The 16,781-nt window shown below is 45.0% G+C and overlaps 1 protein-coding gene across 8 annotated transcripts in view; it reads right to left on the reverse strand.

Moving 5' to 3' along the window:
- PDPR (pyruvate dehydrogenase phosphatase regulatory subunit) overlaps positions 1-16,781 on the reverse strand; it is a 90,361-nt gene that overhangs the window by 23,997 nt on the left and 49,583 nt on the right. For 7 of the 8 annotated variants that reach the window (XM_057712119.1, XM_057712118.1, XM_057712117.1 and 4 more), the window contains 9 exons: positions 14,067-14,354; positions 12,774-12,907; positions 8,505-8,586; positions 8,246-8,409; positions 7,464-7,585; positions 6,547-6,664; positions 5,658-5,807; positions 3,076-3,268; positions 1,852-1,976 (listed from right to left, as the gene is read on the reverse strand). In XM_057712119.1, coding sequence (XP_057568102.1) covers positions 1,852-1,976; positions 3,076-3,268; positions 5,658-5,807; positions 6,547-6,664; positions 7,464-7,585; positions 8,246-8,409; positions 8,505-8,586; positions 12,774-12,907; positions 14,067-14,290 — 1,312 coding nt within the window. In that variant the 5' untranslated portion in view covers positions 14,291-14,354. Of the gene's footprint in view, positions 1-1,851; positions 1,977-3,075; positions 3,269-5,657; positions 5,808-6,546; positions 6,665-7,463; positions 7,586-8,245; positions 8,410-8,504; positions 8,587-12,773; positions 12,908-14,066; positions 14,355-16,781 lie in introns of those variants that run through there. The other variant, XM_057712120.1, reaches the window with a different exon arrangement.

The raw sequence follows: 16,781 nt of genomic DNA on the forward strand, positions 1-16,781 counted from the left end.
GACAAAATGGCACCTGACTCCTTCCAGTGTGATTCTTTCCAGTGCCTGTGTTGTTGGAACCTCAGACCTGTTACACACTTTTCCTAATATTTAATCATTTCTGAAGCAAAAGGGCACACAGCATACCTTGGTTTGGTGGCTCTGAAATCTGACAGGTTGCACAGTATTGTCCCAGTGATATTGTTACTGGGACATTGTTATCTACATAACAAAGGTAGGGTCCAATCTGCAACAGTAATATGTAAAAACATCCAGAAAGAGTATGATCTCTAGTCTCTTGCAGAGAGAAGACTGGACTTCACATCAGGCTACACAAGAGGTACATCAGCATGGGGGGAGGCTGGGAGATGAGAGAGAGGGAAGCCACGCTGGCATCCTGGTACTGTGACATCTCCTCTGGGCTTTAGGTTCTACTTTCCCCTTCCCAATTTTCTATCACACCTGCAACTTCCATCTCATGAGAATCAGAGAAGGCCACCAAAAGTGTTGTATCATCAAGAAGAAGCTCAAGCTCAATTATGATCTGCACAGCTTCCAAAGTAACAATGGACGTAGAAACCTAGGCTCTTTAACAGTTCAATACTGTAACCAAAACATTTGCTAAAGGTAAAGAACCTTAGCAGTTACACATACTGCTACCAGGTTCTTTAACTCCCATGGATGTGAATTCTCTGCTACAGGCCAAGAGTGAGCACACAGGTGTGAAAGGCCATCCAAAGGCCTCATCATAAATGGAACCTCCAGCTACTAAACCAGCAGTCCATCCTTAACCAAGAATAGTGGTCACAGTAGAAACTCAGCCCAGAGCATAACTATTCCCCAGATATATTTTGACAAGTCTGAGAATAGTTCCTCTGTATAGAAAAATGAAATTCAATCTGATTTGGTTCAATTCCTGATTCAAAAGCTGCCTCTAAAGGGCTCACTGGAAAATAAAGCCAAGACAGGGTAGAAACAAGTTAAAAAAGTCTAATCCTTCAAAGTCAGAGAGAAGCAAAAACAAGGAGAAAGAGCAGGAATGTATGTTTGGTGTTTACGTGAGAAGTGGTTTCCTATCTTGCTAGCATATGGTGGGTTGATGACCAGAGTCACTCAAAGGAGCCTGAAGCTTTGAAACTAACTAGCAAAATTCTCTGCCTTGGAAAGCAAACCATGATCTAAAAGACCGAGTGGGGACTGCGAACATTCACTCTGACCCAGCGAAGTGGAAAGGAAGCAATGCTAGGAGTCTGACAGGAATCACCACCTGTACATCCTAGTCCACTTTCCTGGTCCTGGAGATAAGTAAGATACAATTCACCAAAGAAAATGTTCCCTAAATGTCACGTGGGCATAATGCCCCCAACACAGGCCTGAAACAGCCAAACATCAGAAGCCCAACTTGAAGCAATTACTAAAGAACCAAGGAGGACTTCCCTGGGGGCGCAGTGGTTTAAGAATCCACCTGCCAATGCAGGGGACACAGGTTCGATCCCTGAGCCGGGAAGATCCCACATGCCACGGAACAGCTAAGCCCGTGTGCCACAACTACTAAGCCTGTGCTCTAGAGCCCACAAGCCACAACTACTGAGCTCGCACGCTGCAACCACTGAAGCCCACACACTAGAGCCCATGCTCCGCAACAAGAGAAGCCACCGCAATGAGAAGCCCGTGCATCATAACAGAGTAGCCCCCACTCGCCACAACTAGAGAAAGCCCACTTGCAGCAACAAAGACCCAAAACAGCCAAAAAACAATTTTTTTTTTAATTAAAAAAAAAAAGAAAAAAGAACCAAGGAGGAATCTGCCTCTCTGGATGACAGAACCACTCATGCCTGCAACGGAGGGCAATGGGGATTAAGCTTCACTTACGCATGACTTCCATGACACGGTGGCGCAGGAAGGTTCGGCTGCTCTGGAGGGCTCCGAAACGCTTCAGGTCCAGTTCCCAGACACTTTCTGAGGGATAGCCATGCACCATCCACTCAGCGAGGTACCTGTGTACACGGAGGAAGTTGTTGGGCCTCTCAGCACCGTGATACTCTCAGCGCTGTACTAGAAATCAAGCACCAACAGAATCGAAAGACTCTATCTTGTCAAGACTGGTTGAGCAATTCTGGGCAATTTGCTTAACTTCTGGAAGGAACAAATTACATCCATCTACTGCTTTCGCATGACCACTAGAAAGTCTAAGAGATGAGCCACAACTATGAAGAAATAAGACTAAAATATATATACAAGTGTAGTCTATACATCCAATGGGTTTTGTTTTTCTGTAAAACAGTCACCTCAGGAGGTTATACAGTTAGTTATCTGGCCTTATCGCCTTTGCTCCAAACATTTCTGGTAACTTCTATTCCATAATTGTCTTCAGAGTCATTCTACAATTCACTCAAGAATACTGGTCAATTAAGTATAAATCTTTAAAAATTGTGGTAAATACACACAACATAAAATTTACCAAGTATACAGGTGTATACTTCAGGGGTATTGAGTACTTTCATATTATCTGTAACCATCACCACCATCCACCTCCAGAGTTCTTTTCATCTTCCTGAACAAACTGCATATCCACTAAGCAGTCACTCCCTACTCCTCCTTACCCTAAGCCCGTGGCAACCACCATTCTATCTCTGTCTATGAGTTGGACTACTATAAGTATTCATATGGGTGGAATTATACAGTATTTGTCCTTTCAATGCTGGCTTAATTTTTATAAGTACTAAATTTTAAAATAAAAACTTCAGTGATCAGCATGATCTTCTATTTCACTTACCACACTTGGCTATTTCAAAACTCAAATACACATTCAAAGGACCAACGTTTGTTATGACTGAAGTAGTACAGAAGAACATGCCACTGGCTCCAAGGCTAACTCTTAAAGAGGAGTTCCAAAAACCTTCTGCACAAGGACGTGTCTGGAACATGGGGAGAGCCTGCCATGGCAAGCACTGTCAAGGGGACAACTCTCTAATGACATGTGTCTTCCTCTTATTATGAACATACTGGATTAAGTATATCACAGACCGTATGAACCAGAAGTAACTTCAGGAAGGAAGAAGCCCAGCAACCTGAGTCTGGGTGGGAAAAACTTACTTTCCAGCTCCTCCACCAAACGAAAGGCCAGCAGAGTTCATTCCTGCCAGGACGAAGTAGCCCCGCACGGAAGGAGACTCGCCCATGATGCACCTCATGTCTGGGGTGAAGGTCTCGGGGCAATTCACCAACTTCATGATCTCCAGGGTCTCCAGTTCTGGCATCCTACGCAGCAGGGAACTCAAGAGGGGCTCTGAGCAACAAAAACAGACCCAAACACAGTCCTCAGCTTTAGGTGATTCACAACGCTCTACCCCTTACACTTTTCTACTTCCTCTCCTTTCAGAAAATGTCTTGGGGAGGTTTTCTAAGAAGAGCCAACTGGGTTATCTACCCGAAGCAGAAACCTTGGTGGAATTATGGGACATCCCTACAAAGTTCTTGGCATAAAGATGCAGAAAAAAAGATACTCTTTAGAAAGGAAAGGAGCTATGCAAGAGCAAATACTACACCTGGCTATAGAATCTCAAAGGGGTCAGGACTTGTGGAAAAGCTCTTAAAATGATTCCTAAAGAGATGTGCAATAAAAGGCAATGTTTTCCTAAGCTGGAACAGCTGCAAAATACAGATCCTCAGCCTGTTTTAAGGTAAGTCCATTGCCAGGGAATGATCCAGTGGGACAGTGGTAAAGATGAAGCCAGACTGAAGCTGGCTGGTGGGTACCTGGGGTTTCTTTATATTATTCTCTTCACTTTTAAAAGTTGGATATTTCCCAAAATTAAAGAAAAAAAATGTAAGTCCAAGTGGAAGGAAGGACACTTTTCATTAGAGACCCTTTCATATCTTTTGAATTTGGAACCATGTGACTATATTATTCAATAAATTAAATTAAAATTTTTAAAAAATTGAGTAAAAGAACATATTAACGAAACAATTTTGCTTTTTAGAATACTTTTCAATTTGAAATGAAGTCCTATCAAAAAAAGGTTTCCTCCTAGCCTAAAATTTCAGCAGTGATTTTAGGCGAGTAAGTGATAAGCCAAAAGTCCCTTAACCAAGATTTTAATTTTTAGGTCCCCAAATCTGCTTACTAATAACTGAATCCTTAGACCAGACAAACTCTGTAGACTGTCCTCTGTAACCACCAAAAGGGGTTGATACAAAGATCAAATAAGGAACTACAAGTATAACTCAGTTCATTTCTGGACCACCACAATAAAGCGAGTATCACAAAATAGCAAGTCACGTGAATTTTTTGGTTTCTCAGTGCACATAAAAATTATGTTCACACTATACTGTAGTGTATTATATGTGCAATAGCATTATGTCTAAGAAAAAACAACATCCAGGAACTTCCCTGGTGGCACAGTGGTTAAGACTCCACACTCCCAATACAGCAGCCCAGGTTCTATCCCTGGTCAGGGAACTAGATCCCACATGCATGCTGCAACTAGGGGTTCGCATGCCACAACTAAGGAGCCCACGTGCCACAACTAAGGAGCCTGCCTGCTGCAACTAAGACCTGGTGCAACCAAAGAAAGAAAGAAATCTTAAAAAAAAAAAACAAAAAAAAACCCAAAACAACAACAATGTACATAACCAAAAAAATGTAAATTAAAAAATACTTGCCTAGATATGCAAGCAACCTAAGTTTTCATTAACAGATGGATAAAGAAGATGTGGTATATATATATACAACAGAATACTACTCAGCTATAAAAGAAAAAAAAGGAACTTTTGCCATTTGCAACAACATGGATGGACCTGAAGGGTATTATGCTTAGTGAAATGAGTCAGAGAAAGACAAATACTGTATGTTATCACTTATATGTGGAATCTAAAAAAAGAAAAACTAGTGAATATAACAAAAGAGAAAGACAGGTACAGAGAACAAACTAGTGGTTATTGCTGGGGAGAGGGAAAAGGGGAGGGACAAGATGGGGTAGGGAATTAAACTACTATGTATGAAAAAAATAAGCTACAAGGATGTACTGTACAACAGAATATAGTCATCATTTTATAATAACTGTTAATGGAACATAACCTTTAAAAATGGTGAATCACTGTATTTTCTGAACACAAGAAACCTGTGTATTGTACACCAATAATACTGAAAAAATTTTTTTTTCAAATTAAAAAACATTTTTCCACTCAGACTTCAGTGTATTATTAAAAAGTCTAAAAAAGGAAAAAACAAAAACCAAAAAAAAAAAACCCTTTACTGCTAAAATATGCTAACCATCATCTGAGCCTTCAGCAAATCATATCTTTTGCAACAGTAACAACAAAAATCACTGATCACAGATCAGTTAATTAAAAGGTTTGAAATATTGTTAGAATTACCAAAATGTGAGAGAGACATAAAGTGAGAAAATGCTGTTGGAAAATAGCACCAATAGACTTGTTCAATGCTGGGTTGCCACAAACTTCAATTTATAAAAACTCAGTATCATACAGCAGAGATTGGCACAATGAAAGTCAACTATGCTTCAATGAAAAACAATTTAAAAAACAAACCAAAAAACCCCCTCAGTACCTGCGAAGCACAATAAAATGAGGTATGCCTGTGTTCCTGAAAAGGCGTTAAAGTATAACATCTTAGACAACTATAAGGCATTCTTGTTAGAACCTAGTTCACACACCAAAGTGATCCCAGTCTTCCTGTAGATTCTGAATCTCCAGCTGGTTCTTGCCCTCAGTGAAAATCGGTTTCGGGTTCTTCTCAAAGCCCCCAGACAGGATGCCACCCTGCCAGTTCCGAATATAAATTCTTCCATCGGCGTCCACAATAGCTGAGGAAGAGAAATGACAAGGGAGTGGGGAGCGGAAGAGAAGACGGGGTTGAGAGGCAAGCCAGCTGTCGAAATGGACAGAAAAAGAAGCAAAACAAAAACACCCAAAATTGTCCTTATTAACCAAACAGCATTCAGTGAACACAAGCATTCATTAGCTTTAATACTTCTCCTGGCCATGGGGGAGGATCCTCCCTCTCAGATTATCCCTAACCAGATCACTTACCTAGAAACTTTGAATCACACTTTGAATCAGAGTTCTCAGAATCAAACTGCGTAACTGCCACTGTGCCAGGTGAGGGCCTGACAGAAGGGCGGCTGCGGAGCCCACTCCAGGGATGAAGCCCTCAAAGTGGTATCAGACCCTCCCCACGGCACTGGGAGTCACTGAAAAGCGCACGTTTACAGCTCCCCTGTGACATCTCCACAATGCGCAGCATCAAGTCAAGAGCTCTGGGTTACATCCCAAACACTCGCAATTTAGACCTCTGTCTGGGACTACCGTTACCTTGCAAACAAACAAAACTGCTTAAGTGCAATGCCCACTCTGGCCATCCTTTCATAAAGAGTTATTAAAGTCAAGTTACAATGGGGTCCACCTCCCTGTAACATGCTCCAGAAAAGACACAAAAAGACAAGACTCTTGCAGGCGCAGTCTGTCCTTAGCAGAAAGCCTGCCCTTGCAGAGGACAGAACAGGGGCAAGGAAACAAGATTAAAAACAAAGTGCAAGTCCTCACTTGGTGTGTTGCTCTGCAGAGGGGTCTCCCAGGGGCGAGTCAGAAGGTAGAAGTGTTCGCAGGCATGTAACGGGATACTAACCGGCTCCTCGTTGGACAGACCCAGCTCGTATGCCCACTACAAACGGACACGTTGATTTGTGGACGGAAGAGGAACAGAGAGACAAATGAGCAAGTGCAGCCTCTTGAAAAAGAGTTTAATTTCAAGTGGCTTCTGTGCGCTCTTGCTCCCACGTCAGCTGTGGGAAGCCAAGTTCCAGCCTGCTTTAGTCCCGTTACCGGACAGGGAGCAACACTACACCCTTTAAACCGCAAAACCTGCTTTTCCAGCAGAGGAGGACACATGTACCAGCTGGTAAAAGGAGCTCGTGCTGAGCAAGCGAGGCCCTTCTAACGAAACGCCTGGCCTCAACCACAAACCCCAAACACCGATCATAAGGAACTCCACGTGGCACAAAGTCCTCCTAGGTCCCCTTAAGACTGTGGAGTGGGAGGCAAGGGACCAATCTGCCTTCAAAGAAGCAGCGGTTCAGTGTCCTGGAAACGGAATCCACGCTCCCGACACAGTAAGACAGCCTAATACTCATCTGCTGGGTGGCAGGATGAAATGAAACACCACAGACAGACCCAAGGCCAAGGACTGATTTCTGTCGATGCTCAACTCTCTCCTGGCCTTCCTCACCAGGATAATTAGCCAGCGGGGAGGAAGAAAAAGGTCACCCGGGCTTCTATTTGAGGAGTAAGTGCAGGCTTCCGATTTGGAGTGCGAGAATTCTGAGTTTTCCCATCCAAACAAGAAACATGGTCCCTGACGTCTGCTTAGTCCGTCGCAATATAAGCCGTACGCCTGTACCCCAAGATCCTGGAGACAGAAGTTAAATAAGAAAAGCAGTGACCCAGTATGGTCACTAACCTACCTGACCAGCACAGTTGACAAAATACTGGCACTGGATCTGTCCTTTATCAGTCTCCACACCAGTGACTTGACCTTTTCTCACCATAACATGAAGAATACTTGTCCGGTCATAGATCTGAACACCTGCTCCAAGGTAAACAAAGAGCCGGGGCGTCACCAACTGATGTTTCAGAATTAGGCATCTGCAGCAGATGCTCAACTCAACCAGCACGGAAAAGGCCAGGTCGATTGCTTTAACTTTAAAAACCACAAAACTCCTGGAACCACGGACGTGTCCCAAGACTAAAAAAATACCAGGCCAACTGAAAGAACCGACTTCAGTACACACTCAAACTCCAGGGATCATAAAAGGGGCAGGAGAGAAAGGGGCCACAGGGCTCCCTTAAACCCTAACCTCCCTGCATCGTCAGTCAGTTCATCCAACGTATGGAACACCATGGACACTGATTCCTCTTCCCCTCATTCATTCCAACACCGGGACATGATCCAAGCTGTGGATTAAGTCCCCAAGGTGTGTTTCAATCTTGGAGCTTCTCAAGTCCTATGGGAGGAAAACGCCCTTAAATCTGAAGTGCTTTCAGCGAGGATAAAATCAATTCCTTGCAACTCCGATAAGAACAATGTGGCCCCGAGGAAAAGTAGTTATTAACAGATACTATATTAAGACAAAAATTCTAAGCGCCAGGAGCCAGTGTTCCGATACAGACGCTGGTTGGCGTCCCTGCCTATTGTGAGACACTTTCTTAAACGACCTCTTCCTTCCTGACCCCAAAACCTGCTTACCATTTTGGGAGGCAGCACTTGCCAGGGCAAGAGCCACATCGGCGGAGGACACCACTGCATCCTCGGGGACATGCATGGCCCCCACCAGGTCGTGCACATTGAGGAGAGGGTGAAGTTCGGCCACTTTCTTGGGGGAGATGATCTCGGAGGGGATGCCTATAACACTGCCACAGAACACAGGGGGACAATGACATTCACGGCCCTCCGGCAGAGGTCAGCTGACAGTAAAGTCAGGACAGGCTTCTAGCCTCATACATACTTCAGCCTTGAGTTGATGCGTTTCAGGGAAATCAGCCGGTCCTGGGTTTGGGCCAGAAAGATCGAGCCCGTCCTTATGTAACCTGGGAGAAAAAACAGCCCACACTGAGACAGACCAGGCCAAATGCAGGGCGAGCAGAGCGCAAGCCCACTACACTGTAACGCGGAAGACCTGTGATGAGTCCTGCACTGCTACCACCCAAACATTCTTAGCTCACAGTTTTGTGAGGATCAAATGAGAGTCTAATGTACACACACTCACTCTTCCCCGAGAAGTGAAGGACGCTACTGCTGAACAAACCTTTTGGGGGGCGGAGGGGGGTGAGAATAACTGTGACCCATCTATTCTTCACTCCTTTAGGTAATTAGACCCTTTCTCCTCCTATTCTTGGGGGGAGTGAAACCCTTGGTGAAGGCCACTCAGAACATCACCCGCCTCAGTGTGGCCAGCAGGGCTGTGACCCAAGCTCAGCCGATCTGACCCTCCTGGAATACTGAGTCTTGAGCAAGGAGGGGAGTGGCTGGAGGGCCCTCCTCTCAGGAGCAGCAGCGTCCTGGCCAGACTACTGTTCTAGTGAGGGACTGGCTGCTGTTGGGTCCCCACAACCCGGCCTCCACCCTGCCTCCAGCTGGCAGCCTCCTGCCGCCTCTACAGGCCCACTGTCCTTCCAACAAACTCCTTTTTGTCCAGGTTAGGCACGGTCAGTGCCCGCTGTCGGCAATCCGTGTACTGGATACGACCACTATGGCACTTGAGTCAGTGACAATCCTCCCAGAACGCAATGAGTCTTAGTTCTTATGAAGAAAAACTTGAATCAATCAAGTGTCTTTTTAAAAAGGAAATACAGTCATGATAATTTAAATATTTTCTTGTTCCTTTTGAAATCATCAGATAAACATGCCCTTCACTGACATGACAAGACTGCCAAGTCTGGAGACCTGAGATCTCAGAGCCTGGTTTGTAGTGGCAGATGTATCCTCGATATATTTACTCCTTTGCTCAACCCTGGGATACACAGAAAGCAGAACTGTCCATACCGCTGTGAAAAATAAACTTGCTAATGACAGGTCAATGTTCGTTCACATTTCCTTTTGTCTTCGACTGAAGGTAGAGTCAAAATACTGCGGTCAGAAGTCCCTGGGTTCGTTCTTTATCGCCCTCATAGTAAAGTTGTTATTTATGTGAAATGCAACTAGGTTATTCCACACTATTCCAGTAGTGTTCCACTGAAGGTTCCCTCCCATCCTGAGGGTTTTATTTTATATTTGAGTTTGCAAAATGTTCACATCATCCTAAAAGTCAAAACTACACCAAGTCAAGCCAGAAATACCACTACTCCCCACGCCCCACCCTGTCTCCCAGTTACTCTGGGAGGTAACCAACCTCAGTACTTTCTGGTTTACCCTTCCTATATTTCTTTGTTTGCAAAATTAAGTATACATTCGCACAGTTTCTTATTTCTTCTTAGCTCTTACACGAAAGTAGCATGTTTTATATACTTTTTAACACCTTGTTTTTCTCATTTAACAATCATCCCAGCCATCACTCCACAGCCATTCACAGACATCTTCCTTCTTCTTTTTACATCTACCTAATAGTCCTTTGTGTGGATGTTCCATTTTATTTTACCAATCTCATGCACGTATATTTTTGTACAAGACATATTTAAGTGGAAAAAACAAGGTACATACTATGCTTAATACAACGCCATTTTACTTAAAAAAAAAAAAAAAAAAAAAGTATACCTGTATATACACACAAACTAATCACAGAGTCGTAACCTTTTGGTGGGTATTCACTGGGGAGGATCACTTTTTAGTTTTGTATATGTGTACTGTTCATATTTATTATGCGTATATAACTTATTAAATATGTTTAAACCTTTTTAAAAGTTTCTTATAACCCACAAAGTAATTTTTAAAAATTGATTTGTTGGACTTCCCTGGTGGCACAGTGGTTAAGAATCTGCCTGCCAATGCAGGGGACACGGGTTCAAGCCCTGGTCTGGGAAGATCCCATGTGCTGCAGAGCAACTAAGCCCATGCACCACAACTACTGAGCCTGAGTGCCACAACTACTGAAGCCCACGTGCCTAGAGCCCATGCTCTGCAACAAGAGAAGCCACAGCAATGAGTAGCCCACGCACTGCAACAGTGTCCCCATTTGCCACAACTAGAGAAAGCCCGTGTGTAGCAGTGAAGACCCAACGCAGCCAAAAATAAATAAATAAATAAATAATAAATAACTGATTTGTCACTGACTTGGCAAATTCAAGCCTTAATCTACCTGCACCTAGGTTTTTCATCTGTAAAAGAATGATCCTTCCTTAGTATAAGGTCAAATAATATGTGGAATACTTTCAAAAAGTTATTAAGGGCTTCCCAGGTGGCCCAGTGGTTAAGAATCCGCCTGCCAATGCAGGAGACACAGGTTCGGTCCCTGGTCCGGGAAGATCCCACATGCCGCAACTAGCCCATGTGCCACAACTACTGAGCCTGAGCTCTGGAGCCCACAAACCACAACTATTGAGCCCACGTGCCACAACTACTGAAGCCTGCGCGCCTAGAGCATGTGCTCCGCAACAAGAGAAGCCACCACAATGAGCAGCCCGCGCACCACAACTAACAGTAGCCCTCGCTTGCCACAACTAGAGAAAGCCCATGCGTGCAGCAACGAAGACCCAACACAGCCAAAATAAATAAATAAATAAATATTATAAAAGTTATTAAAACTTTTAGGTTATCATGTTCAATCACTTGACAAAAATTACATCACATGCCAAAGAAGCACTGCAGAAACTAATATTTGCATAATGAGGACTCTTGGAGTGACCCAGGAACTCGGAGTGGAAAGCAGTTAACATACACCTCGCGTGAATGAACTATTTCCAGTGGAGCAGCTTACTGTATGTTACCATCAAATCTAGGTTGTACACACGTCACTCCTTCAATGTCTCAGAGCAGTCCCCTGAATGACAGCGGTCATGGGCATGCGCAGCTGTACATTCTGCTGGAAAACATCACTCTCCATCAGGGAAGCCCCTACATCATCTTTCACTGCATCACTGGTGAACTACAATGGGGGTGACAGATTAAGGGGGATGCCCTTACTCTCTGTTGCCTGACTTCCTCACTGCCCCACAGGCATCAAGGAGAGGTCAGGCCCAATAAGGGGTTCCAGATAGTGACCTCGAACAATAGCTAGACTAACTTACCTAACAGAAAAGAAGCCTGCAGCCCTGATTCCTCTGGAATCTAACCAGCTGAGCCATGCAAGGCTCAGCAAAGCACTAGTAACTGAACCAAAGGACCGGGAGTCAGCAGTTCCATCTCTGGGCCCATTACATGGACCCTCTTCTGACTCAAATCCTGGTTAATATCTGATTCAAGTACCTTGCTGTCCTTAAATTAAACCCAACCAAAAGGACTGAAATACAGTTAGGTCCATGCCTACCATATTCAAGTTACTAGAAACTCAGTCCTAAGTTACAATTTACAAACAATGTTACACTTATTGGCAAAAAGAAAAGCTACCATTTTTGTCAGTAGTAATCTTGAAGTATCTGTGATCTGTATCATGCAAGGTCTGCAAAAGAGTATCCCTCACAAAGGCACTGTCCTGAATTTCATCACTGGGCCTCGCTACCCTCTCACAGTTATACTGTGGTCACCAAACTGCTTCATCAGCCACGAGACTAGGTTCGACTCTGGGCTTCTAGCTAATCCATCACCTTACAACAAAGTGCTAGACTTTCTATCTTGTTACCATATGGGACCATAGTGTACCTGTCTCTCCCTGTTCCCAGGACAGTTCCTACTTACTCCAGTACTATTTAACTTACAATTCTGGGAGAAATGCATGTTTATGCTTCCTAGTTAGAAATATCCTTACTATCAATTTTTGAAGTGCAGCGGGTCAAAGTACGATTTAACTACCAAGCACCTAAAGAGGCTCCTCCTCCTCATTTAGGGGCCAAGTGTTGCCACTTACTATACTTCAGTGAGTGAAATATACAGGAAACAGCCCAGGAAAACTTTCACTTTATAACAACTATAATCTGAAGAGGAGCTAGGATACTGACTGAAGACCCTCGATTTACAGATGAGGAACGTGAAGACAGCTCAACAAGCTAAGCGACTGACCCAAGGTCATACCCTGACAAGTGGCAGCGCCTGGATTAAAACTCAAGTCTGAATTACCAAATCACAGGCCGACTTGATGTGGGACCAAATACAGTACTAAGTAAGAGAGTCTAGATTATCTGCTTACCTGTTTGGATCCCTGTTTCTTGCTCTAACTGATGGTAGAGTTTGTTTGAATAGTCTGCCATCCTTTGCTCGATGGTCAAGTGCCTGGCAGTGCTTAGGATGCCAGCACAGAACCTTGTGGAGCCAGCAGCCAGCCTGCAGGACAGATGCAAATGCTATCAGGTAGACGCACATATCGGTGAACACAACAAGCTCAAGATTCCTCATCATACCATTGCTGTAACATCCAAAGATGGAACAACCGCACTGTCCATCAACGAGAGGATGATTTAACATTTTGGAGTTCACCTACACAACGGAATACTTTACAGCCATAAAAAAGGAATGAACACTTTTATGCACCAATCCCAATGGAACAACCCTAATGAAAAAAGCCTAGTGAGGGACACTGTTTAAGGTATGCTACTACTCGTATGAAAAAGGAAAAAAAAAATAAATGAATACCCATATGCCCACATACACACCTACTGATACATATTTGATTATAAATGGAGAAGATGATCTGGAATGGTACCTAAGGAACTTAACTGGCTTCCAGTGAGAGAAATTTGCAGCTAGAGGTCAGGGAGCAGAAGGAGACTTCCCTGTATACTCTTCTACACATTTTCAACTCTGAACTATGTAAATGTATTGCCTATTCAGAAATAACCACACTTTAAATTTTTAAAATGTCCAATTTGTGGTAGGCAACAGAATATAAAAAGCATGGAACAGAAAAAGGGCACTAGGTGAAAAAATGAATAAATTCAAATAAAGCATCAACTTTAGTTTAAAATAATCTATCAACACTGGCTTATTAACTGAAACATTAATCGTAATATAAGATGTTAATAATAGGTGAACCTGGACACGAACTATATGGTAACTCTGCACTATTGTTGCAATTCTTCTGTAAATCTGAAACTGTTCTAAAATAAGCTAATCAACTGAAAAGGAACAGAAATAAGACAGAATGTAGCTAATTTCATTTCCGCTCAAAGAGGAAGCACCTAAGTCACAGGATTTACTGCTGTGATATTACAACAAAGAGAGCAAGATGATAAGATGTGCTTTGAACTAGAAAACAATACATCCTTTAGCTACTTGTTATGTTCCAATCTGCCATCTCTCTGAAAACCAGAAACAGGAGTATGAGGCATTGCAAAACAAAGCACCAAAGAGTTCACTTTTCTGTAATCCTACTCATGCTACTGAGCGACACTTAGATCAGCTACTGGTGGGCTGGCATCGCCTAAACGAGAGGGAGGAGGGAAGCCCATATAATCAGTGCAGCCATGTCCAGCTTGACCCCTACCTGCCCTGCTCCAAAAGGACGATATCCTTCCACCCCATCTTGGAGAGATGATAGGCCACGGATGTGCCCATGATTCCACCACCACAGATGACCACCTGCGCCTGGGCAGGCAGGGCCACAGAATGTACTTCAGCAGCTGACACACCGCTCCTGGCTGAGGACCACTTCCGCCACCCTCGGCTTCTTCTTGGTCTCTGGACCACCGACAGCAACCGGAAAAACATCACGTTGTAGGCAGGCAGGAGACGTGCTTTCACTCAGCGAAGAGGCAGATCCCAAGAACTCAAACTAGACAGAGAAAACCAAACATATTTCATTCCATTGTACTCAGAGCACAGGATTAATGAGAAAAGGCTGAAACACAGAACAATAATTGTTCATTCAGCAAATGCTTGAGGACTCACTGAGCGCCAGACACACTGCTAGGTGTAGATACAGCAGTGAAGACAAATGAGGAGGTCCCTGCCTTTACACAACTTACATTTGAGACAGAAAGAGACAAGCGGCCAACATACAAATAAAATAAGAAACAAAGCGAATACGATGGAGTTACTAGAGCCACACTCAAAATATGATGGTCAGAAAGAAGGTGACATTTGAAAAGACCTCGTGGATGAAAAAGAACCAGCTCTGTGAGTGTCCGGACAGAAGAACCAGCATGTGCAAAGGCCCTGAAGTGAGACGGAGCTTGAGGAGTCCAAGCACAGAAAAGAGGCCAGTGCGTCCACAGCACGGGAGGGAGGGGAGGTGACCTGAGACCGAGCCGGAGGTGGCACAGACCAATCCTACACGGCTCCTGAATGCCACCACGAGGAGTGGGATTTATTCTAAGTGCAAAGGAAAACAACGAAGCAGGGGAATGACATACTCTGATGTGTTTTTGCAAGATCAGGCTACCTCCATAGAAAGTTCCCAGCAGGACAGGGAAAGCAGAGGTGAGTCAGGAAGCTACTGCAGTTCTCCAAGGCGGACGCCATGGTGGCTCAGACGAGGATGGTGGCAGCAGGGTCAGAAATGACCGGACTGTTTGGGAAGTAGAAATGACAGAACTTACTTGCCAACACACTGGATGCTAAAATGGGAAAAATGGAGAAATAAGGATGATGGCTAAGTTTGTGGGTTAAGCACCTGGGGCCATGGACTATGTGAGAAGGATCAGACATAGGGAGGGAGGCAGGAAGGAGTGAGCGGGAGCGAGGCTGTGAGGGTGTGCGAGTGTGTGAACAGTGAAAGGTTCCACTCTTAGATGTCAACAGCCAGAGACCCAGCAGGCAGCACGCGGAAACAGCGAGCAGCAGCTGGGTTCCCAAGCCTGAAACCTGGGGCTGTGGTCTGGGGGCCATGAGCATATGTACAATATTTGAAGCCCCAGCACTTGAGGAACAAGACCCCCGCAGCTCCTGGCATTTACACACGAGGAAGAGAAGGAAAGGACTACAAGCAGGACTGAACGCTGTGGCCAACGCACAGTGTCCTGAGAAAGAAGAGTGGCTAAAGATGTAGCGAAGGAGTGGCCAGTGAGGTAGAAAGAAAACCAGGCAGAGGGCACAGAAGCCAAGAGAGGAACGCGTGTGAAAAGCGGTAGCTACAGAGGGTGCCAAGGGGGGAGCAAGAGGGGCCACGTGTCCACCGGATGTGACAGCACAGAGCTCCAGGTGTCCTCAAGAAGAACGTTCTCAGGGAAGTGGCAGGGATGGAACAGAGACTAGAACAAACTAAAGGGTAAGCAAGATGAGGGAGTGAGGTGACCGCTACACTGTGCTCTCAGGGGAGCAGAGGAACTCGGAGCAGAGCAAGGTGGTCTGTGTTTAGGGCTGGGAGCTGGTAAGCATGTTTCACTGCTGGGGGGATGAGCCGGTAAAAAGGAAAGAGAGGGGTGAGAAAGGAGAGGCAAGAACAAAGGATGAGGCCCAGGAGAGGGAGGGGGAGAGGGAGAGAGAGAGAGAGATGGGATTCAAAGCTGCAGCGAAGGACAGCTCGCCTCATGCTTCCACCGCAGTGGGGGGAGTTGAAGGCACCAGGTGTGTGCTCCTGAGAGTAGAGGATGATGAGTCCTGTCAGGCTGATCACTTACACACCAGTCACGGGCTGTAACCAAGACACATTTCTACGAGACAACAAATATCCTAAGTTAGAGAAAGAAAAGTGTGCAGGCCAGGTCCATGAGGACAAAGATTATGTAAGCAGGTAAGACCTAAGCTGAGCCCGGGAGGGGCGAAATCGGGACAGAGAGATGGGAAGCACATGCGATGAAGCTGCAGAACAAGTCTGACCCTGCCTGCTTGTGGGTGACAGTGAGGGACCTGGGAGCCTCTGCTGCAGTGCTTGCACCTGGACAAACGTCTCCAGGAGCAACAGAATACAAAGAAGCTATAAGAGAGTAAAAATAACCGCATGCAGGGCAGTTGGGGCAAATAATGAACAATAAAATACAAAAAGGCCAAAACCCACCTGCCATTTCTGAGGTGCCAGGAGCAAAAGCAGGGTACTCCGCACGATCCCTGAGCACAGCAGCACCAAGGCGGTGGGCAGACCACCTAACCCACCCCTCTGGCCCCCCCCCCCCCCATCCACCTCCCTCACCCCGTGTAAGGGACCAGCCTGCTGCCCCCACCCCCACCCTGGGGGAGCGAGCAAGGGAACCTCTTAACTTGCTTTCGCTCCCTTGAGTCCCAGTAAAGCCTTGCCTCAATTTCTATTGATTTAAGAGTCCAA

Source organism: Hippopotamus amphibius, chromosome 16 (genome assembly GCF_030028045.1).
Source record: "Hippopotamus amphibius kiboko isolate mHipAmp2 chromosome 16, mHipAmp2.hap2, whole genome shotgun sequence".
In the NCBI taxonomy this organism is placed as follows: Eukaryota; Metazoa; Chordata; class Mammalia; order Artiodactyla; family Hippopotamidae; genus Hippopotamus; species Hippopotamus amphibius.